This window comes from Bidens hawaiensis, unplaced genomic scaffold (assembly GCF_021521415.1).
Source record: "Bidens hawaiensis isolate Kalapana, Puna unplaced genomic scaffold, B.hawaiensis_p1.1 tig00015256_1, whole genome shotgun sequence".
NCBI lineage: Eukaryota > Viridiplantae > Streptophyta > Magnoliopsida > Asterales > Asteraceae > Bidens > Bidens hawaiensis.
Window position 1 is genome coordinate 312252 of NW_027492361.1, and position 24858 is coordinate 337109.

The window sequence follows — 24858 nt, forward strand, 5'->3', positions numbered from 1 at the left end:
TCATAAAGGAATCAGAGTCTATCACCAAAGTCATTGTCACGGACCTAGCACCCCTACACTGGCTTCTGCAACTCTGACACAACCACCTACTCCACCGTTGACGGTGGCAGTTCTAATGAGGGTGGTCATGATGGAGGGTGGGGGAAGGGGTTGGACAGGCGAAGTGGCGATGATGTGAGGATCACGGAGGTGGGAGAGGATCGCTATGGTGGGCTGAGCGGTGATGATAGTGAACATGAGCAGGGCCGTCTCCAAGAATTTATATGCCTAGGTTGAGCCGAAATAAAAAGACCCATAGACCCTAACGAGTAACGAAAAATAAGCAAAAAAAAAAAACAGGCTTTATGTAAATGGTTTTTTGTTTGGTTTAAACAATTAATTTTTTTAAATAGGCTTACTTGGTTATTATTAAGGTTGTGTAAAAAACTTTTTGTATAAAAATAAGCTTAAAAATATCTCAAGTGAGACTAGAACCTACAACCTTTTGGTTATGAGTCATATCCATTTGCTACTATACCAAACTAGTTATTGTATAGGGTAAAACATTAAATATACATATTTTTTTTCATAAAAATATTTTATATATGAAAAATATATATGTGTGTGTGTATAATATTCTCAATATTCGTTTCATGTAACATTCGTTAATTTCTGTTTTTATTCGAATTTGCATTCGCATTCGTTAAACATACCCGATTTGTCGTTTCAATGTATTCCTGTTTATCGTGCATCATTAATATTTCAATCTTGATGATTTACGCTTATCGATAGTTCATTTTCTATTCGTTTGTTCAATTCACGAAACTCCGAGATTAATTTCTTAATTAAACGATCTTCAAACAATACGAGTATAGTATAACAAAATATCCAAGTTTATAACTTATTATTACATTTTTATAATATTTCAAAGTGCACGGTTTAAATTGTAATTTTACTTTAATTTTCTTTCTTAAAACAATTTGATTTTGCAAGGGCCTTAAATGTAAAATATTTAAAATAATATATATATTTGTCTTTTACCCAGCCCAAACCCACCCGTCACCCCCTACCTCGATTTTCCGGCTCGCCGGAATCCGGCGAGAAAACTCCGGCGAACGTCAAAAACGTCGTAAAACGTAAGTTATAAATCAATTAAATCTCATAAAGCATTTAGACTATAACGGAGAAACATTAATCATCGTTCATTACGCGTTATAACAACATATTATGTGCGTTTCGATCCCGAACCCGTCAGAATTTTTATAAAATCACAATAATGATTTTAAAACTTATACGTTTCAATTAATTTTGTGCCCCTGAAAATTAAGTGACCCGGTCGGTTGCCTGCATTGCCCTATGCTCCGGCTGGCCCTGGACATGAGTGAAAGGGAGGGGGTATGTCAAAGGCAGCAAATGTGATAATAATAATAATAATAATAATAATAATAATAATAATAATAATAATAATAATAATAATAATAATAATAACAATAACGTGGTGGAGAACTTCATTCACTTCGGTTGAATTTCTTAACATTTTGAAAGAATGGTTGAATTCCTTTATGGAAAATTTTAGTAAATTAAATTCTACTTCGTTTCTCAACCATACACGTTTTCAATTAATCCAATAAACACCCAAAAGTCAAACACACCCAAGTCTTGTAACTTTCTTAACGCTTTCTAAACTACTTGCATGAAAGAGCTAACATTCTTCCCGGCATGGGTCAAGTTTTCATTCACCAGCCATGTAATTGAGTACTTTCTCAAATCAAGTGGTCATCATACATAAGTTATGCTTTTCTAAGTCATCATTTTCCAAAATATATGGTAGGGAAAACCCTTGAAAACATGGAACAAACGATTTATAAAACCAAAAGTTTGCAACGCGATAGGCACATGCAACTGTGTTCTCCATCAATATACCAATAGAATTAAAATCTATGCACGTAAGACCAGAATAATACAACTTTTTATGATGCTAGATAAGGTTTCATCTGTGAATTGATGTATATATATTACATATCTCCAATTATATACAAATGGATGCATATGGAATCACCACACTATAAGGCCTTAGCGGCTGAAATTTTTTCAAATAGTTCTCGGATCTTCAGCCCGACAATGGTTTGAAAAAATCCTGTACCGTTGTTGCTACCAGGGAAGTTAGACTGTTTTAACATTTGTTGGGTGATTTCACCATAAAACTTTGTTGAAATGTTGCTCAAATGGCTTTCAACATAGATGAGTTCATCTACTTTGTCAAACTTGTTAGGATTAAACGCACACACGAAACTGAACACGACACGAAAGCAATAAACGAACACGAGGATTTAACGTGGTTTGGTCTAAACTGACCTACGTCCACGGGTGGCAACTAGGTATTTCTTTATTGAGTGACCTAATATTACAAGTACATAATGTTGTTTATATAGAGACTGAACTAGAGTTAGTAAATTATTATGCAAGAAATCTAAACCGGGCTGGGCCCGACCGCCCACACCCGTCTCCTCTTTTGACTTCATATAATAAACCGGGCCAACAAGGCCTACGAACCCAACAATCTCCCACTCGGAGGCCTTGGGTACTCTCGTCTGCACTCCTGATTGTACTTCTGTAATCTGAACATTAAACTTCTTCTAGTTGCCACCGCCTTCTCATCAATTAACCTAAAGGCCCGTTGAAGCTCCCCGGAGCTCCAACACGTCAGTCATGGCTGAAACTGCCCTTGACCCGTTCTCTGTCCCTACCGGCTCCCACTGTAACGAACTACCGGATCCTGAGATAACCTGAGAACAAACACTCTCCATATTCAGCAAGTAATTCATTGGAGAGACTTTTACAGCTGGAATACTGGTTTTCTTAATCCACTGTTGACCTGGAACTGTAACTGAAACACGACCTGTGCTCCCACTGTCACGATGTCCCCCAACTGATTTAACCTTCCTAGCTCGTTCATCCTGAATCTTCACTTTGGCTCTGGGTTTGTTACTTGCAAAACGAACCTTCTTCTGCCCACGAGATTCTGTGAACCGGATTTTGTCTTTCACCAAAACTGGATCCACTCCTTTCGATGACATATCGACCATATACAACGAACCCATTTTCTTGCCACGAGCAACAGCGAGATTCCCTTTGACTACTTTCCACTGCCCATTCCCGAACTTAACATCGTGCCCTTGGTCATCCAACTGCCCAACTGATATCAAACGTTTCTTCAAACTTGGAATAACCCTCACGTCTTTCAAAGTCCAAGAAGTACCGGCTGAAGTTATCAAATCAACGTCTCCCATACCCGTAAGCTCTAAAATATCATCATTCGCTAGTCGAACCTTTCCAAAATCCCCAAATTTAAGATTCTTCATCGTTTCACTACAGTGAGTGGCATGAAACGATGCACCAGAATCCATCACCCAAGCATCAACGCTACTCTCAACACTACAAACCAAAGCCTCATCACTACTGACCCCGTCATCTGTATCGTCTTCTGTAACGTTCACCTCTTTCTTACCATTCGGACACTGATTCATTAAGTGTCCTTTCTCTTTACAACCCCAACATTCAATATCCTTACGAGTCTTAGACTGACTCCTGTTCCTGCTCCCACTGCCTCGCTGTTTTCCCCTACCTCTACCTTCTGTGACTAGCATATTGCCTGATGATTCACCTGAACTTCTGCGTCTTGAATCTTCTCCCAGAATCAGATCTCGAATCCCATCGAAAGTAATATTTGTAGACGAACTACAAACTGCAGTCACTGTTTGCGACCAACTGTCGGGCAAAGAGGATAATAACAAGAGGCCTTGAACTTCATCATCAAACTTAATGTCAACTGACACTAAGCGGGACAAGATCGAATTAAGATTATTGATATGAGTTGTAACTGACCCACCCTCTTTCATTCTTGTTGTCACTAGCTCTCGGATAAGATAGACTTTATGTGACATCTGCCCCGATCCGACCCGACCCAGGTACCCGTTTCCCTTATCCGATCTCTTTCTTTTATGATTTAATATTTATTTATACTTATATTTTACTTTTAATAATAATATATATTTTCCTTCCCGCCTTTTTCTCTCTCTTTCTTTCCGCCGTCCCCTCCCCCTTCCTTCTCTCTTTCCGCCTTCTTTTCCCTCTTGTCGCCGTCCCGCCCTTAAGCCTTGTTTCCCTCAACTCTTTGCTTGTCCTTTGGTTCTTCCCGCCTAAGGATGTCTGCAGCTCCACGCGCCAGACTCCTTACATGGAAGCCTGCGTGAAGACATCTTGTTCCTGCGATGCGTGAAGAGAACTCTTCTCGCAGCGCGCTAAGAATGCATGTTCTTCTCGCAGCGCGCTAAGAATGTATGTTCTTCCCGCGATGCGCTTAGAATTCTTGTTCTTCACGCAGCACGCTAAGGATTTGTGATTCTTCCCGCAGTACGCTAAGGATTGTTGTGCCAGCCTTCGCGCTCGCGCACTCAGCCTTCCCGCGCTTAACCCTTGTATCTTCTGTTTAAATCTAGCCGTTTGCTTTTGTGTTGTCTTATCTTTTGAGCCGTTGACCTGACCCATCTAATGTCTGAATAGTTACTTTCGGCGCAGCATGCGCACCAACCCCATTGGTTGACAGATAAAGTGACTGACATAATCTTTTGAGATCTGCTTTTGCCATGCTTGACCAGTACCTTTATCTGATCCGCCCATGCTTTTTACTGTTCCCTGTCAGCTTTATCTTGCCCCCTGCAGCTGCCATATCTTTTGATATCTTTACTTTTCAGAACTTTTTACCGTTGATATCTTTTCTTTTACTTTTTGAGATCTTTTCCCCTTTTTCTAGGGTTTGTGTCTCCTAGGGTTTTCCTATAAATAATAATAATATTTTCATAACACTTCACACGCAAAACACTTAATCTCTCCTGTTCTCTTGCTCCTTGCTCTCTCTGCCGTCTTCCTCTCCTGCCTCCGTCTTCCTCCCTGTTCTTCCCTGCTTTTCCGGTAATATATATATATTATATATAATAATTTACTTATTAATTATGCTAACTTATAATCAAGACTTAAAACAGATCATTAAAACAATAATCTTATTTATAGGTTAACTTGTGCTTGTTTAAAGTTGGTTCTTGCTTTATCTTACATCGCATCGTTTATCAAGTGAGTTATCTCGTATCTAATCCCTTTTTATTTTAAATGCTTTGGGATGTTCATGTGTTCATACAAAACTTGAGTCTTAAACTATTTATGAACTTTAGTCGCGCAGTATCCCATGTGTTGAGGACGTAGACTTGGCTGTTTATTTGTATGTGTGGATCATTAACCGTATGGACGGTCTATTCCGCAGTTTTCATGGTACCATTAGATGAACACGGGAGAACATTCGTTTATGATTTTCTCTTTTGTTTACACATGCACAGTTAGTCTTGTTTGTGAGCTCAATTGTGAGCACTGGCAGTCTTGTCTCTTAGAGTTGGTCCCGATCAGATTATACCCTTGTTGAAAACCAGACATACACATGTTGCGCGCAGATTTATTGTTATCTATGTATTGTATTAAACTTGATTTCTCACCAACACGCAAGTGTTTGACGTTTATTTTAACACATGTTCAGGTTTGCAGTAGCCGTTTTGGGAGCTTAAGGACACGTAGGAAGTTCTTTATTTTGGACCTAGATTAAAATGTATCAAGACAAGTTTTTGCTGTTCGAATATTATGATTTATAATATATTGATTTATGTTGGTTTATTTATATCTTATGTATACGTTGCGCATGCGTGAATGAATATATTTATTAAATATTGACACCCAATAGTGTCACGAGTAATGAAACAATATGTGGCGCCCCGATGTATAATCCGCCTTTGGTCGGGGTGTTACAGATTGGTATCAGAGCTCGTTGACTTTAGGATAGGTGGTTAGACGTAACGGCCTAGAATACCTAAGAGTCCCTTCTCGCGCATGAGAGAAATCTCATGTTTGCGCGCTTATTGTTAATTACTCGTTATTTATGAATATGCTCGCGCTTGCGCAGTATATGGTTTTATGTTTTATTCCGCGATATTTCGATTTTTGTGAATTTCGATTTTTATTGATTTTACTTACATATTCGTTTGTTGGGATTGAAAATCCGAAAAGTCATGGTGATACATGAATAGTTGATTTTCAATTTCCATTTACGATTATGTTCTGAGGTTGGAGACTTGAAAAGTCATGGTGATACATGAATTGTCAACCTCCAATACTCATTTTCTTGTATATTTTATATTGAAGATTGGAAAGTCATGGTGATACATGAATCGTCAATCTCCAATACTCGTTTACTCGTATATTTTAAATTGGGAATTCGGAAAGTCATGGTGATACATGAATTGTCGATTTCTGATTCGAATTTGTTACCCTTATTAAGTCTGCATTTAGGGTCATTTAATCTACTTTAACTTTTGATAGCATCTAACTCCGTGAAACCAAGCTTTATAAGATTAAAACTTTGCGATAAAAACCAAGATATTAACTAAAATTAAAATTTTTATAGAATGCCTCCGCTATCTCGCCGATTTCAGAGAAGAGAAGCCTCGCGCATGCGTAGACAGCAACGTTCCCAGGAAATGGCCGCCGCAATAGCCCAAGCTTTGAGCCAAAACAATACCAACACCTCGAGTTATAACATTAAGTCCTTTAATGCGGGTAACCCTCCGAAGTTCACAGGTCTTGAAGGAGCCACCGTGATGCTCCAATGGCTTGAGAAGATTGAAAACACCTTCCTCCACACCCAATGCCCCTCAGACAGACGAACCCTATATGCTTCCAGTGTCCTGGAATCCAGAGCGCTTACATGGTGGAATGGAGTAGCTCATGCGCGTGGCGCAGAGGCTGCTTCTAGCATGACATGGGAGGAATTCAAGGAAATTCTTACGCGAGAATTCTGCCCTCCCAACGAAGTAAAGCGCCTGGAGGAAGAATTTTGGAACCTGAAGCAATACAGTGGAGAAGCGCGCGAGTACGCGACGCGCTTCCATGAACTAAGCCTGCTTGTCCCTCACCTTGTTACCCCTTCCCGCCGAGCCATAGAGAAATTCCTTGGGGGTCTCCCCATGGAAATTCAAGATTCTGTATGGGCCAGAAACCCAGTAACCCTCCCTGACGCTATTGAGTTGGCCGCTGTGCTCAGCGACAACCATGTCAGAACAGGAACTCTGTTCCTGCGGGGAACTGAGAAGACCAAAACCACCAAAACTGTCCCTGAACCCGCAGAAACCAAACCAGAACCCTCAAACCGTAACAACCTCAAGCGCAGGCGCAAGGCCTATGCGCTTACCAACCCGTCCATTGTCCAGCAACCCGTTTACCAACCCCCAGTTTACGCGCCTAACCCACTGTCAACCTACCCAGCACCTCCTGTAGTCCATAACTATGCCTTAACCAATCCAGCACTCCCTGCCCCGCCAACTAAGAAACCTTACACAGGAAACCATCCCTTTTGCCCAACCTGTAGATTTCACCACCCAACCCAAACCCCGTGTCGACTTTGTAACCGATGTGGCCGTACTGGTCACACTGCTGAGAACTGTAGAGTCCTTTTCGCCAATCCAATTGCGCCAACACCACCAGTCTACCCGCAGAATCCACAACCAACCTACCAAAACCCACGACCCAGATCGTGCTTTAACTGCGGTGATCCCAGTCATTTCCGGAACGCGTGCCCGAGACTACAAGTGCAAATCACACAAGCGAATCCGGTGAACCAGATTTCGAACCAAGTGACGCGTGGACGAGCTTTTAATATAACCGCGCACCAAGCGCAAGCGAATAATGACGTAGTTAATGGTACATTTTTACTTAACGGATTTTATGCTTCTGTACTTTTTGATACTGGCGCCGATCGAAGCTTTATCTCTCGCGCCTTCGAGCAGAAGCTTGCGCGACCGCGCAACGATTTAAAAGAAGATTTTTCAGTTGAATTGGCTAATGGTGAAATTATTTTAATTAACTCAGTGATTAAAGATTGTACGCTTAATCTTAACGAAAACGATTTTCTGATCGACCTCATCCCTATGCCTCTTGGAAGCTTTGATGTTATCATTGGTATGGACTGGCTCTCGAATAATCGCGCCGAAGTTATTTGCGCCAAGAAGTTGATTCGCATTCCTCGAGAAAACGGTGATCTTCACATCTACGGCGAAAAACCCTCCAGTGGTCTTAAACTTATGTCTTGCGCCGAAGCCCAAAGACTCATGCGGAAGAAGTGTATTGCATTTCTAGCCCATGTGGTTAAACCCGATGAAGGAAAGAAGCTTCGCGATATCCCTGTTGTGCGTGATTTTCCTGAAGTTTTTCCTGATGATCTTCCTGGTATCCCTCCCGCTCGTGAAGTCGAGTTTCGTATTGATCTTGTCCCTGGTGCTTCCCCCGTGGCTAAATCTCCTTACCGTCTTGCACCCGCTGAGATGCAAGAATTGGCCAGCCAACTTCAAGAGTTGACTGCTAAAGGATTCATTCGCCCTAGCTCTTCGCCCTGGGGTGCTCCGGTGTTGTTCGTTAAAAAGAAAGATGGATCGTTTCGCATGTGTATTGATTACCGCGAGTTGAACAAACTCACCATTAAAAACCGGTATCCCTTACCGCGTATTGACGACCTCTTTGATCAACTCCAAGGTGCCTCTTGTTTCTCGAAGATTGATCTCCGCTCTGGCTATCATCAGTTGCGTATCCGCGATGAAGATATTCCGAAGACTGCTTTTCGAACTCGTTATGGCCATTTTGAATTCTTGGTCATGTCCTTCGGTCTAACCAACGCACCCGCCGTTTTCATGGATCTAATGAATCGGGTGTGTAGGCCTTTCTTGGATAAATTCGTGATCGTGTTTATCGATGATGTTCTGGTGTATTCTAAGACCAAGGCCGAGCATGAGCAACATCTCCGATTGGTATTGCAAAAGCTTAAAGCTGAGCAACTCTATGCTAAGCTTTCCAAGTGTGAATTCTGGTCTGATGAAGTACAGTTTCTTGGTCATGTTGTAAACAAGATGGGTATTCATGTCGACCCATCCAAGATTGAAGCAATCAAGAACTGGATTACGCCATCCTCTCCTTCTGAGATCCGTTCCTTTCTAGGCTTAGCTGGTTATTACCGGCGCTTTATTTCGAACTTCTCGAAGATCGCTTTGCCTTTAACAGCTCTGACGCACAAAGGCAAACCGTATATTTGGGGCTCGAAGCAAGAAGCCTTTCTGACGCTCAAGCGTTTGTTGTGTGAAGCTCCTGTTCTTGCGCTACCTGAGGGTAATGATGATTTTGTCGTGTACTGCGATGCATCCAACCAAGGTCTCGGTTGTGTTCTTATGCAAAGAGGCAAGGTTATCGCTTACGCATCAAGGCAACTTAAGATTCACGAAAAGAATTATACAACTCACGACCTCGAACTTGGTGCAGTTGTTTTTGCCTTGAAGATCTGGAGACACTACCTTTATGGTACTAAATGCATCCTCTACACTGACCATAAAAGCCTTCAGCATATCTTTGATCAAAAGGAACTTAACATGAGGCAACGCCGATGGAACGAACTCATCAGCGATTACGATTGTGAGATCCGGTATCATCCTGGTAAGGCTAATGTGGTAGCCGATGCGCTCAGCCGAAAACCCTGCCAACTTAACTGTATCTTGCCGCGCACCCAGCTTCACTTCGCGCCGATTCAAAGCAACCTTGAATCGCGTATTCGTGACGCGCAGCGCGCATCCATCAGTAATGGTAACCTTCGCGCCGAGTTAGCGTGTGGCGCGGAAGCACTCTTTGTCCCTAATCTGAGTGGAATTCTCTGCTATCTTAATCGCATCTGGATCCCTTGTGATGAGAATCTTCGCGCTGATATCCTTTGTGAAGCACACAAATCTCGGTATTCTATTCATCCCGGCGCTGATAAGATGTACAAGGATTTGCGCATAACTTATTGGTGGCCCGGTATGAAGAAGGATATTGCTGTGTTCGTAGCCAAGTGCCTGACTTGTTCTAAAGTTAAAGCTGAACACCAACGCCCATCTGGTTTGCTCGAACAACCAGAAATTCCTACATGGAAATGGGAATGTGTAGCGATGGACTTTATTACCAAGTTACCTTTGACAGCAAGCAAGCATGATAGCATTTGGGTAATAGTGGATCGATTGACTAAGTCTGCTCACTTTCTGCCCATTCGTGAAAACTACCGTGTTGAGCAACTCGCGCAGCTTTATGTCAAGGAAATTGTCTGCCGCCATGGTACTCCTTTGAGCATCATATCCGATCGCGATGGCCGTTTTATATCTCGCTTTTGGAAATCTCTCCAATCTGCGCTAGGAACTCGCTTGGACATGAGTACGGCATATCATCCTCAGACTGACGGTCAGTCTGAGCGAACTATTCAAACTCTTGAGGATATGCTCCGATCTTGTGTTCTTGATTTTGGAGGTAATTGGGATTCGCACCTGCCTTTGATCGAGTTCTCTTATAATAACAGCTATCATTCCAGTATCGGTATGGCCCCATTTGAAGCACTTTACGGTCGTAAGTGCCGCTCCCCGATTTGTTGGAGCGAAGTGGGTGAAACTCAAATCACAGGACCCGAACTTGTTCAAGAGACAACCGATAAAATCGCCAAGATCCGTGATCATCTGCTGACTGCCAGAAGCCGACAGAAGAGTTACGCAGATCGTAGGCGAAAGCCTCTCGAATTTCAAGTTGGTGATCTTGTTCTCCTCAAAGTGTCGCCCTGGAAAGGTGTTGTCCGCTTTGGGAAGAAGGGTAAGCTTGCTCCTCGTTATGTTGGTCCATTCAAGATTCTCGCGCGTGTGGGAAAAGTTGCCTACAGACTTGACCTGCCGCTCGCGCTCAGTAATGTGCATCCAACGTTCCATGTTTCCAATCTCAAGAAGTGTTTAGCTGACGAGAACCTTCACATTCCACTTGATGAAGTTCAAGTTGATGAAACTATGCATTTCGTTGAGAAGCCTGTTGAGATTATGGATCGTGAGGTTAAGCAAACCAAGCGCAGTCGTATCCCTATCGTGAAAGTTCGCTGGGAGTCCAAGCGCGGAGCCGAGTTTACATGGGAAAGGGAAGATCAAATGAAGATCAAGTACCCGCACCTGTTCTCTGCGCAACCTACTTCGAGATAAATTTCGGGACGAAATTTCTTAAAGTAGGGGAGACTGTGACATCTGCCCCGATCCGACCCGACCCAGGTACCCGTTTCCCTTATCCGATCTCTTTCTTTTATGATTTAATATTTATTTATACTTATATTTTACTTTTAATAATAATATATATTTTCCTTCCCGCCTTTTTCTCTCTCTTTCTTTCTTTCCGCCGTCCCCTCCCCCTTCCTTCTCTCTTTCCGCCTTCTTTTCCCTCTTGTCGCCGTCCCGCCCTTAAGCCTTGTTTCCCTCAACTCTTTGCTTGTCCTTTGGTTCTTCCCGCCTAAGGATGTCTGCAGCTCCACGCGCCAGACTCCTTACATGGAAGCCTGCGTGAAGACATCTTGTTCCTGCGATGCGTGAAGAGAACTCTTCTCGCAGCGCGCTAAGAATGCATGTTCTTCTCGCAGCGCGCTAAGAATGTATGTTCTTCCCGCGATGCGCTTAGAATTCTTGTTCTTCACGCAGCACGCTAAGGATTTGTGATTCTTCCCGCAGTACGCTAAGGATTGTTGTGCCAGCCTTCGCGCTCGCGCACTCAGCCTTCCCGCGCTTAACCCTTGTATCTTCTGTTTAAATCTAGCCGTTTGCTTTTGTGTTGTCTTATCTTTTGAGCCGTTGACCTGACCCATCTAATGTCTGAATAGTTACTTTCGGCGCAGCATGCGCACCAACCCCATTGGTTGACAGATAAAGTGACTGACATAATCTTTTGAGATCTGCTTTTGCCATGCTTGACCAGTACCTTTATCTGATCCGCCCATGCTTTTTACTGTTCCCTGTCAGCTTTATCTTGCCCCCTGCAGCTGCCATATCTTTTGATATCTTTACTTTTCAGAACTTTTTACCGTTGATATCTTTTCTTTTACTTTTTGAGATCTTTTCCCCTTTTTCTAGGGTTTGTGTCTCCTAGGGTTTTCCTATAAATAATAATAATATTTTCATAACACTTCACACACAAAACACTTAATCTCTCCTGTTCTCTTGCTCCTTGCTCTCTCTGCCGTCTTCCTCTCCTGCCTCCGTCTTCCTCCCTGTTCTTCCCTGCTTTTCCGGTAATATATATATATTATATATAATAATTTACTTATTAATTATGCTAACTTATAATCAAGACTTAAAACAGATCATTAAAACAATAATCTTATTTATAGGTTAACTTGTGCTTGTTTAAAGTTGGTTCTTGCTTTATCTTACACCGCATCGTTTATCAAGTGAGTTATCTCGTATCTAATCCCTTTTTATTTTAAATGCTTTGGGATGTTCATGTGTTCATACAAAACTTGAGTCTTAAACTATTTATGAACTTTAGTCGCGCAGTATCCCATGTGTTGAGGACGTAGACTTGGCTGTTTATTTGTATGTGTGGATCATTAACCGTATGGACGGTCTATTCCGCAGTTTTCATGGTACCATTAGATGAACACGGGAGAACATTCGTTTATGATTTTCTCTTTTGTTTACACATGCACAGTTAGTCTTGTTTGTGAGCTCAATTGTGAGCACTGGCAGTCTTGTCTCTTAGAGTTGGTCCCGATCAGATTACACCCTTGTTGAAAACCAGACATACACATGTTGCGCGCAGATTTATTGTTATCTATGTATTGTATTAAACTTGATTTCTCACCAACACGCAAGTGTTTGACGTTTATTTTAACACATGTTCAGGTTTGCAGTAGCCGTTTTGGGAGCTTAAGGACACGTAGGAAGTTCTTTATTTTGGACCTAGATTAAAATGTATCAAGACAAGTTTTTGCTGTTCGAATATTATGATTTATAATATATTGATTTATGTTGGTTTATTTATATCTTATGTATACGTTGCGCATGCGTGAATGAATATATTTATTAAATATTGACACCCAATAGTGTCACGAGTAATGAAACAATATGTGGCGCCCCGATGTATAATCCGCCTTTGGTCGGGGTGTTACACTTTATTCGCTGCCGAAGGCTTCTCATACATGTTGGATAGCGCCTCCATCATACCACGTGCTGTGGTTTCTTTCATGATGTTAAACGCCACATCTTCCGACAACGACAAAGTAATACAAGCCCTAGCTTTCTTGTCTAACTTCTTCCAATCTGCTTCTGACAGCTTTTCTGGTTTTTCATCCTCAAGCACTACATCCAAGTCTTTCTGACAAAGTAGTGCCTCAATCTGCATCTTCCACCAACCAAACTTCTGTCCGTCAAACTTCTGTATCGAAACCTTTCCGTCTTCTGCCATAACAATGACTAAAACGAAAAACTGGATAAAAAACAGAGACAGACACAGCAATGGCACGAGCCTGAACTTAACGGCTGTTCTACTGAACTCTGTTAAAAATCAACCTATTTAAACCGCAGCGGAAATACGAACTGTAAATCAGAAACCGAAACTTTAAACTGAAACGATAAACCTGACAAACGCGGTTGGCACTGGTTCTAAGTTTCTTTAAATTTCTTCTGACTTGAAACTGTTCTTCAACGAAAATAGGATCTTGATTCGCTGGTTCTCGCCAAATCAAAACTGGTTAAAGCCCACGAGATTTTCGGCCCACACAAAAAAATATAATTTGATCTAGACTTAAATTTGCAACTAGGAAAAAAAGATCTGCCAATATCAAGGCCCAATATTCCTTTTTTATTTGACAAAACAAAAAGGTACGAATGCCCAAAGTCTAACAAATTTACTACTGCTCACGTGCTTCTTCTTCTGCTTCTATTTTTTGTGTTTTCAGCAAAACCTAGTTTGCTATCTCTGCCGTATCTACTTCAATGGCACTGCCTCTAGCGGCGGGTATGATAAAATTGCTTTAAAAAAAAAATAACAGAACCTGAACAAATTCCAACCGTCACGCGGGTTGCGGCTGAGACAAATTAGTGCGGCGGCGGCGGTTGTCTGCCGGCGGAACCCTAAAACTAACTGTCGGCTGCCGTATATCGACCTACTGGTGCGGTGGCGACGGGAGGGTTCTGCGCGTTCTTCGTGTGATCCGAACCTAAGCTCTAGATACCACTTGTTAGGATTAAACGCACACACGAAACTGAACACGACACGAAAGCAATAAACGAACACGAGGATTTAACGTGGTTCGGTCTAAACTGACCTACGTCCACGGGTGGCAACTAGGTATTTCTTTATTGAGTGACCTAATATTACAAGTACATAATGTTGTTTATATAGAGACTGAACTAGGGTTAGTAAATTATTATGCAAGAAATCTAAACCGGGCCGGGCCCGACCGCCCACACCCGTCTCCTCTTTTGACTTCATATAATAAACCGGGCCAACAAGGCCTACGAACCCAACAAAACTGTCCATCCATCTCCATTATAGAAACCTGCAAATTAAGAGGTGAAGCTTCATGTCAAAACTTTCTTCTTTTGGAGATGTATAATGGTTGGAATATAGTGCAAAAGCTAACATGAAGTTTGTGGGTGATTTTAGCGTGATTAAACTATTTTAATAAATGAAAAGTCACAATAAATGTTGGCACGAACTAAGAGTAAGCATTTGTCTAAGACTATTGCAATTTATGTATTAAGGAATCTCTACGGCAGTAGGGGCGATCGAAACCCCTAGATCATGGAAGTTTCAAGAGAGCGCCACTCTAGCAAGGTCAAGAGGGTAACCCTTTGTGGGTTAAAGGGGCAACGACCACCCTGGTTGCCTAAAACTTGCACGGAAATTATCTTTAAAAGTTACTAGAAATAAGTAACAGATTTCTACTAATTGGTAGAAATTTAAGGTCAGTAGCCCGGGAACACCATAAGGTTGGTGGCAATTGGAGCTTCGTAGCAACTTTCTATAGCAATTGCAACTAAGACTTGGTAACAACTGGACGTGGTGCCAAATGTGCTTTGGCAACAACTGGGCTCGTAAGTTGCTACTAGATTATGTTTCTTCCAGATGTTAAAAACAATTTGGTTATGAATGCTTATTAACAAACCAAACACTATGGTTCATTCATTACTATATAAGGGATTTATCTGGTCTAATTTCAGCGTTGAATTTCATACTTCAATTTCAAAGAAAGGAACTTCTTTCTCTATGAAGAATCATTTTCTGTCTTAATTGATTATTGATTTGTTTGAAGCAAAATTAATACTTTAATCTAAAAGTGACTCGATCATTGCATATTTCATAAAGTTATCCTAGAAATACAAAATCCAAAACCTAAGTTGACTCGATAATTGTAGTTCGATTTTCAAGACAATTATATTTTCTTCTTTCTTCAAGTTTGTTTGTAATATATTATTGAGGTTAATCATTATAGTCCTTGTTGGAAGTAAATTTATGTTCAAACTCAAGATAGAGTTATTTAATATGTTATTCATTGTTGCTAGAATTGTTTCAATTTCGCTATTCGATCACTTTCAGCAATATTTTGTTGTGTATGGTACAGATTTACCTCATGGCCTAAATAAGCGTCTGGACCATAGGCGAATTTGATTCCCGGATAGGAGTAAGTGAGCTTTCTTCTACATGGGATCCATGAAATTGTGGAACCTTCATCGAATAAGTAAACCGGGTTGAAGCATTTAACTCCTTCTTTCATGATTAGCTTCACTTTCAACACTTTCCCCTCAGTATCATCGGGAATCAGCTGAGTGGGCCAAACTTCAATAACTACATCCGCATATTGCTTTTGCGGGTCTATATTTTTCACCATCAATACATATCATAAATATAAAACATGTCAAATGGGTTGAATGTTGTTGGAACACTTATTCATTTATACAAATTATAGACATTTTATTATAAAACAGAGTGTGTTTCAGCTTGATGCATTTTGGCTAGTACACAATAGCATGCATGTTTATTAGACCTATTACCCAACATGTTTACCATATCTCATCACATAGCTCGCAAGACGTAATCAAGAATATATTTTGGGTAGATGTAAATTCTGAAGTAGGGTTTTAGAAGATTACCGATATAAGCTTCAAAGTCTGGTTTTCTAGCCTCAATGCTAGCTTTAATGCTTTCAAGACTGTGTCCCCTCTCAGCCATCTCTCTCTACAATTCAGAGATAGAGTCATTTGCTCGGACAATTGTCATTCTTATGGATTAAAATATGCTTTGTTTTATGCATATGTGTCTATGTGTTAATATATAATAGACGGATATAACTAATTTCAATTGTAAACTTCAAAAATCGCATAAGCACTTGTCCTGTATGTCCAATAGTCAGTTTGTAGTTCATACCTGAAGTTTCCATGCTAACTTAACCTCGTTACTGATGTCTAAGTAATTACTGAAGTCCAAGAGCTCGCTTACTCTCTGATCAAACCTACATATATTCAAAAACATATGTGATCGTAAGTAAAATTCTGACCATAAGCATATGTGTACACTTTGTTAAATGAATATATCTAATCTACTTTAAAGAAATTACGGAGAATATGAAAACCGAAAAACTTTAACCAGAAGTTACCAGTAGGATGTGGTTCCATGGTGCATGCTTTCGCTGAAGATATTGTGTTAGTTGCGAAAACTAAAAAAGCCTGAATATGAAAATAGAGTGGCGAGCAATTTTAGAAACAAAGGTTTATGAATTATTCACTCTAAGACTGAGTATCTTTACTTTAATGCCAATAGTGCAAATGACTAGGAGGATGCCCTAGTCACCATTGAAGGCCAAGTGGTTCCACAATCAACTAAGGTCAAGTATTCATAATCGTTTGTTCATAGTGATGCAAACATAGATAAGGACGCAACCCGTCGCGTCCAGGTAGTTTAGTGTAGGTGAAAATCAGCCATAAGGGTATGGTGTGACAAAAGATTCCATACTAATTTAATAGGTAATTTTATGGAGTTGCAGTGCTCATCCAGCTATGTTATACAAAACATGTTACTAGACTATCAAGAAGACATATGCGCATAAGCTAGAGGTGGAAGAGATCAAATTGCTTATGTAGATGTGTGGGCACACAAGGCTAAACCAGATAAGAAATAATGTTTTTTCGGGAAAGACTAAGGATGCCTAATATTTCATAAAAAATAATGACAAGATTGAGATGGTTTGAATATTTGAAGACTGAAACAGATGATGACACTAGTTATAGACGTGGAAACACTCACCATGGAGGGATGAACAAATAAAAGTATACCTAAACTAACTTAGGATGAGTAGATTATGAATGACTTGCTAGGCTTACACCTCTCTAAGGACATAAGGACATGTTCGAAGATACACTTCGTAGTGATGTAGGATTAAGGATTTAAGGTTATAGACTTTTAGAGGGTTGGTATAGATTTGTTTTAACTTGTTGTTTGGGGCTTAGCTATCTTTAATTTTGGTGGCCTTTCATGTTGCTTTCTTGTCTTCGTGTCTCTATTATGTTTGATCTATTCTTAGTATACTTTTCATATATATTTTTTTTGTTATCGTTAGCTTTCTTATATTATATATTTTAGCACGTTTTATTTTCTGCTGTATAGGTTTCATGACAAGCACTCTTTGTTTCTAACATACTTTTCATGTTCACATATGTTTTTGTAGTCAGGTGGTTCTCTAGAATCAACATTTCTATCCTCTAGTATAAATGTATGGTTTGTCTGTATCACATTCTTTCAGAACTCTACGAGTAGCATAGCTATAGGTAGGATTTTACCAACAGTTGCACTACTGTGTACACACAGGACGATGCTCCCGATCCACCGCTCTCTTCCTTCCCGATTCTCGCTCTCGTGGGTCCTGATTTCTTCTTAGCTTCCTCTCAATCGATGGCTATCGGGATGCATTTTCCAATTAGACTTGGTTTTGCGGTACAGAGAGGTGGGTTGGGGGGGGGGGGGCTCTTACATGGTATCTTTTTGTCACGTTAACCTATCCTGAAGCTTGCCACTTCCATTCCGTGTGGCCTAAGCGAACTAGGCAACAGACAGCGAACCGATTGGAAGTACAGTTGGTTTCAAAACACCGTAGAAGTACCAGCCACGTGCTAATTAATACAAAAAAATTCTTTAGGTGATGTTCTTGAAACTTGTTCATCTTACCAAAATAAAGCCAAGCTAGACTTATTAGTGTTTGATATGCACTCAACTGAGAAGTAATAACCAAAAAAATGGTGACTTATTATGTACTTTATTTAGTTCTTCTTTTGCTAAAGTGGGTTTGGGGAATCAATAATTTAGTGTGTAGGGTTAGAACCGTAAAGTAAAAGCCAAATTTCCACATGAACCACCTTTGATATCTTCTCCCCAAACAAACGCAAATCACATGCATGCTTCCTACACATCTAGATTCTAAAATGGAACTCCATCTTACTAAAATCTAACAAAGATCATCAAACTGCAGCTAGGGTGTACCTGCATGGTTCAATTTATGTCTGTTATTTCGCTTCACTTTTGTCGGTTATTTCGGTTAATCAGGCTTTTTTTCTCACCCCTAATTGCACCAACACAAACTAATAATTAACTGAAATCTTACCAATATAATGCATGAAAAAAAAAATGCTTACATTGGATGCAAACCTTCAATAACAAGAATCTTGGGCGGTTTGATGAGCTCAGGAGGGTCCAAAAGACCAGAAACATGGTTATAAATAGGCTTCTCAACAGCCACACCATCTTTAAGCGCCTTAACCTGATGATACATAAGATCAAAGTCATTGGCCCGTGGGTCAAGTGCAGTCACACCCTTTTCTTTCCTTCCGTTTCGATCCAAAGAATGATAATCATCTAGGCATATAACCGTGGTTGTGTCACTTATAAGTGTGTTTGAGTCCGGGTTCCCACCCTTTGGTGGGGAGGCTGCACCACCAAACACACTGGTTAACCTTCTCATGAAGGTGCTCTTTCCACACCCAGAATCTGCTGCTAGTCCAATCACTATTGTGCCCCCTGAACATGTGATACTATTGCCACCTCTAAACCTAAGACTACTGGTGTTTCTACCACTATTAATGAAGAAAAAAGCCTGCTTTTTGTTGAATCTGATGTGGGTTTTTGTAGGTGTTGAGATTGAGAATGATGTGTTGAGAGTTTGGACTGTGGACACTGCCATTGTTTCTCTCTCTTGTTTTCTGGAGCTTTAGAATGTGTACTTCAAGATTTAAGTGTGCTTGTCTTCTTAAAGGATAAAGGGGTTATACCATTTATGTCTATGTACTTCAAGGTTTTATTTGGCGAGCAAACGGGTTTGGTTTTGAAAAGTAGTTCGGGACTGATTTGTTCGTATTGTTCCAACGGCCTGGAGCAAGGGGATTGGACAAGCGGGTTCAATTTAGAGTTTGTTTTATAGGGTTTAAACAAGTTATGTTTTGACCAAGTTTTTGATTTGAAAGATATGCTCGTGTTTTGATTCGGGAACATAAGAAGATCAAGAAGACTGATGTTCGTCGATTAGATGACAAGAATCGCAGCTAAATGAGTGGATATGTGTGTTCATACGGCCGAGTGAATGGCCGGGGACAAGGTCATAGAGGTAGTCGAGTTCGGGAGAGCCGGAAGAACAAAGTCACGGATCAAGAGAAGTTCCAAGAAGTCAAGACCAGGATGAAAAGGACCAAGATGGTTGTGAAAGCCGAGAATGTCAAGATCGTGGTTCAAATCATACAGGACAAAAGAGACATGATCGGAGTTGAAGAGCCACCTATTCGAGTCAGAAATTAGGGGGTGATTGTTGAAAGTAATTTCGGACTCCAAGTCGCAAGTCGGTGAACTTGAGGGACCAATGTTGACAAGCTAGTCATAGTTGGTTATGTTTCCTAGTTGTATTGTAATTATAATAGGTAATGTCTTGGTTAGCAAGTTAGATTAGTCTATATAAACCAAGTTATGGTTAGACATTAAATTGTGAAGTTGGTGCAACAAAGTTAGGGTTTATCAAGAGTCAAACCGAGTTAGGGTTTGAGGTATTGTAATCAGTTTTTTGAGTTATATTTTCTGATTAATATAAACGAGAGTTATTCGTTTACTTAGTGTTGGTGTTTGATTATCGATCCGGGGCTTGAAACTTTGGCTAGGTGAGCCCTAATGTGCTTGTTGTGTTCACTTGTGTTCGAGCTTGTAAATTGTATATATACATGCATTACACTTTTATACAGAGTATTATATGGACATATATGTCACTTTTATAGATACCCTTATATTTAGTTATGTTGAGTATTAACTGTTTTATTATTGTTAACAATAGCATTAATACTTGCTATTATATTTTCAAACGGTATTTTATTCTGAGTCGTTCACGATAATGGTTAAAGATGTCTAAGAATTGTTAAAAGATAAGAGAAAAAAATTTTCGACCTTAAATATTTAATAATATTATTATTGGGTTTAAACAATTAAATTTTTAAATAGGTTTAGGGTATGTTTGACAAAACTAGCTGAAAGCTAAAAGCTGGTAGCTGTAGCTTTTTAGATATATTTAGGTGTTTGGCAGAGTAGCTGGAGCTTTTTAGATATATTTAGGTATTTGGCAGAGTAGCTGGAGCTTTTAATAAAATTAATTGGGTGCCAGCGCGGTGCAGCGAAGTGCGCACGCAACCTGAGATCAACCGCATAATCAGTGTCAGTACGTGATTCACTTGATATTAGTGCACGCATAACCCGAATGCAAACGTATATTTCGTGTAAAGACAGCAAGCGTGTAATCGTGGCGAAAATTAAGAAACAAAACTAAAATATACAGTAATTTCAAATAGAAAGTTTTTTTAAAACAACCTCTTTGATTTGAAACCCTTTCCGACCCGACACCGTTTTTAATCTGAAACATGTTCTGGCCTGGCCCCTTTTGACCCAAAACCGTATCGACACGAACTAAACTAAATTAATCCTTTTTTATCGACTCGTTGCGACCCTAATTTGGTCTTACACATGACCCGAGCTCTTCTGACTCGACTTGTTGCCAATCGTAACCGGTAAAGAAGTATATCAATATCATACTCAAATTAAAGAGAATAAAATGCTTTTTTTTATGATGTAATGTATTTAAAAAAAATATTAACGTGTGAAAAAGTTATGGACTTTTAAAGAGTCATGGGGGTAGTTAGTTTTAAATAAGGGTAAAATATGTAACTATTATACAAATTAACAAAAATTGATGAAAGTTCAAGTACCAAAATTGTAAATTCAATTGTAAAAGCTTGTAGCTTTTTCTCAAACGCTAGTAGTAGTAGCGTTTAGAAAAAGAGCTTTTTCTCCTAATACAAAAACTTCAAGCCCATTGAACCAAACAAGGCTTTTTATTAGATAGAAGTTTTTTCTCAGAAGCTTGAAGCCCCTAAAAGCTTCTTGCCAAACACACCCTTATTGGGTTATGACTTGAGTTGTGCATTTTATTTATATACTAGACGAGTGCCCGCACGATGCGGCAGGTAGTTGAACATAGATCATGGTGATCACTTAACAATTATGGCTGGTTTTCATGGTTCGGTTTAAACCCATAAAACCGGACATTGGTTTGGTTTCATTGTTTGGTTTTCAACGGTCAGAAACATGTTACTAACGGTTGGGCTCATAGGTTCTGCATAGGACCGTCAAAACCGACTGTGACCACCCATATGAAACGTATTAATTTTGTTTCATTTATAAAACTATTGCAATATCATACTCAAATTAAAGTGAATAAAATGTTCGTTTTTATAGTGCCACCTTTTTGAAAAATAGTAACGTACGCAAAACTTATGGTGCTTTAAAAATCATGGGGAAAGTTGGTTTAAAATTGAAATCTAAGCTAATATATGGTTAAAGATTATGAGGTAAACTTATAATTATTTTTAATTTGACAAAAGTTGACTAAAGTTGAAGGTGCAAAAATGTAAATATTCTAAAAAGTTGATAATTAATTGTAACTATAAATTGTGTTTGAAAGACAAGTTTGTCATTTTTCACATGTACCTTGTACATTATTGTTTGTGAAACTATTAGAACCAAGTGCCTTAATTTGTCATTGTCTCCTCCACTATATATAGTATAGATAAACATGGCTTAAATTACATATCTTTTTCGAAAAAAAATATATATATAAAAAATTTTCATGCCAGAAATAATTTTATTGTTACATATAATTTTATTACGATCGACATCACCTTCATATTCAACACAACGACAGCCAAATCAAATCGTCTATATTTGGCATGTTTCAGTGACCAATTTAACCGATAAAAAATCATTTTTGGTGACCCGATCCAGTTAGAACACCTCCAAATACATATGTATGTCAAAATATTGTGAAATAAGTCAAAATATTCCTGTCTCCTCGTCTAAGTTCTTTGGAAACAAAAATGAATGATGGATGGTACATTTAATAGGGTTTGAGTTCATCAAAACTATATAAGAAAAAGAGATGAAATTATTGGAATGAGATGAGCAGGTGAGTGTCATTTGTTTTATTGATTTCTATCACTAGCCTTAGGTTTGGACAAAAGTGGAGTCAATTTTAAGGCCGGGATAGATAAGTCAAACTTGTGGAATCTCCAAGAGCATATTTGTCATTTGAGTTGAACTAGTGATTTACCCGCGCATTGCAGCGGCGAGTCAATGCGAATTTAGTCGCTATTAGATATGTTTGTTTCGGTACTGGACCTAAAACAAAATGAAATGAAAAATTAAAAATAAAAATTGAGGTGAGCTAATGGGGTGGCGTCGGCCGGTCCCGGATGACAGTGATAAGTCAACGCTAATTCAGTCAGTATTAGGTACGTTCGTTACGGTACTTGAACTAAAACAAAATGAAAACAAAAAATAAAAATAAAATTTGAGGTGGGCCAATAGGGTGACGTCAGTTGGTCCCAAATGCTGAGGCAGTGACTTTACGAAACTCGTATAACATATAATAAATTATTTGTTAGCATGTTTAAAACAATATTTATTTGGTCGGTAAACCCAGGCATTGGTAAAACCCGATCGTTGCAGTGGCGAGTCGACTCGTATTCAGGCGTTGGGGGCGATGGTAAAAATCCGAGCTTTCCGGTGGTGGATCAACGCGAATTTCGTCGATTTCGTTTACATTTGTTACGGTACCGTAACTTAAATGAAGTCCAATAAAACCCGGGCGCGGGTAAAACTCAGCGTTGTCGGTACTAGACGTTGTGCGGTGAGTCGATAATACCTGATCATTGTCAGTCCCGGGCGTTATGACAATGAGTCTACATGAACTTGATCGGTTTCCATCACTTCAAAACAAAAACAAAAAAAGAGGACAAAATGGCTGGACGAATGTGGTGCCTCCACTTGGCGCAATCAGGGTCTTGCGGAATCGGTTGGTTTGTGTAAAACAAAAAAGTCAGTAAAACCCGGTCGTTGGTAACGTTGTCGGTCCTGGGCGTGGCGGCGGTAAGTCGATACGAATAACCGTTTAGTTGTCAAATTTAAAACAATAAAAAAAAACAGAAAAAAAAAGTTACTCGGCCCACTCACGCGTTGCCATATGAACCAATCATCTTGTTGCGTCGCCAAGTTTCAACTTTACTATATATAGATAATAATAAGGTGATGAAGTAGCTGATATGAAAAAAAAATGTGGGAAAATGATAAAAGTGGTTATTTTTACCCAGCAAATTCTTTGATCAACCACAAACTAAAAATTGGCCAGTTTAAACGATAGGTACCAACATATAAGAACTGACAGTAGGGATGAGATCGGTACCATACCGGTACGGATCAGTCCCGGATTCAAAAATTCCGGTTCCGAAAATCGCAAATTGTTTGTACCAGTACCAAAGTTAAAAAATTCGGGAAATACCGATACCTGTCCCGATACCGAAACTCAAAACTTTGGCACTACCAAATCGGTACCGATTTCGGTACCCGTACCGGTACGGTACCGTTACCAACCGGTACCTGTATCGAATTTGCTAATCCCTAACTGACACCCAACTGATCTATCTAACATCATTCTGTTTTTTAACCAACCACGTCTAGACACGTATACATTTAAACGGTAGGGCCTAACCATTTTTTATAAAACCTACCGTTTAGTTATGGGGCCGACCATTTATTACACAATCTGTCTGACCGGTTAACAACCTTTAAACAGAATAAACGGTCGGTTTGACTATTTAATAAGCGATCGGCCAACGGATTTATTCTGTTGAGCCTTCGTATATTAACTGTCGGGCGTTCATATCAATAGGCTTATGTGTTACCCATGTTGAGGTTTTGTGAATCGTCGCAAACCACCCAAATGTATACCTTTTTAATTTTACGATCTACCGAAATGTATGAGTTGCTACCCTTAGCCCTTAACAGTTTCCGTAAAATTAAGATAATGTTTAGATTATCTGGATTTTTTATTATTAATTATTTAATAAATTTAAACACTTATGATGCTTATGAAAAATATGAAGACCCGACATAATAGATATGAAGGCCCGACGGTGTAGATATGAACGCCCGATGGAATATATATGAAGGCTCGACGGAATAGATATAAACATCCGACGGAGTAGATCCCTTGGCCGATCGTTTATTAAACAGTTAGACCAATCGTTAAAGGTTGTTAAACAGTCGTCCTGATTGTTTAATAAATGGTCGGCCCCATAACTAAACGATCGGTTTTTTAAAGCAGTCGGGCCCGACCGTTTAAGTGTAACGTGTCTAAATGTGGTTAGTTCAAAAACATAATGGTGTTACATAGATCGGTCAGGTATTAGTTCTAACTTATTGAATCCTACCGTTTAGAAAGTGGCCATTTTAGGTACTTTTTATTTGAGGGCTGGTTTGATCATTTTCGAAAATATATATATAGGCAAGGACGGTTTTTGGCATGACGGTGACAATATCATGCTACTGGCTTGTTAAAGAAGA

The 24858-nt window shown here is 39.7% G+C and overlaps 1 protein-coding gene across 1 annotated transcript; it reads right to left on the bottom strand.

Moving 5' to 3' along the window:
• Positions 1–1851: 1851 nt before the first annotated feature.
• Positions 1852–19167, bottom strand: LOC143548827 (phosphoribulokinase, chloroplastic-like). Its single transcript, XM_077039898.1, has 6 exons — positions 18570–19167; positions 16312–16396; positions 16038–16122; positions 15515–15759; positions 14408–14443; positions 1852–2243 (listed from the first exon to the last, which is right to left on the bottom strand). Exons 1-6 carry the CDS (start codon positions 19112–19114, stop codon positions 2043–2045), a joined length of 1197 nt encoding a protein of 398 aa, XP_076896013.1. The 5' UTR covers positions 19115–19167; the 3' UTR covers positions 1852–2042.
• Between the last annotated feature and the right edge of the window lie 5691 nt (positions 19168–24858).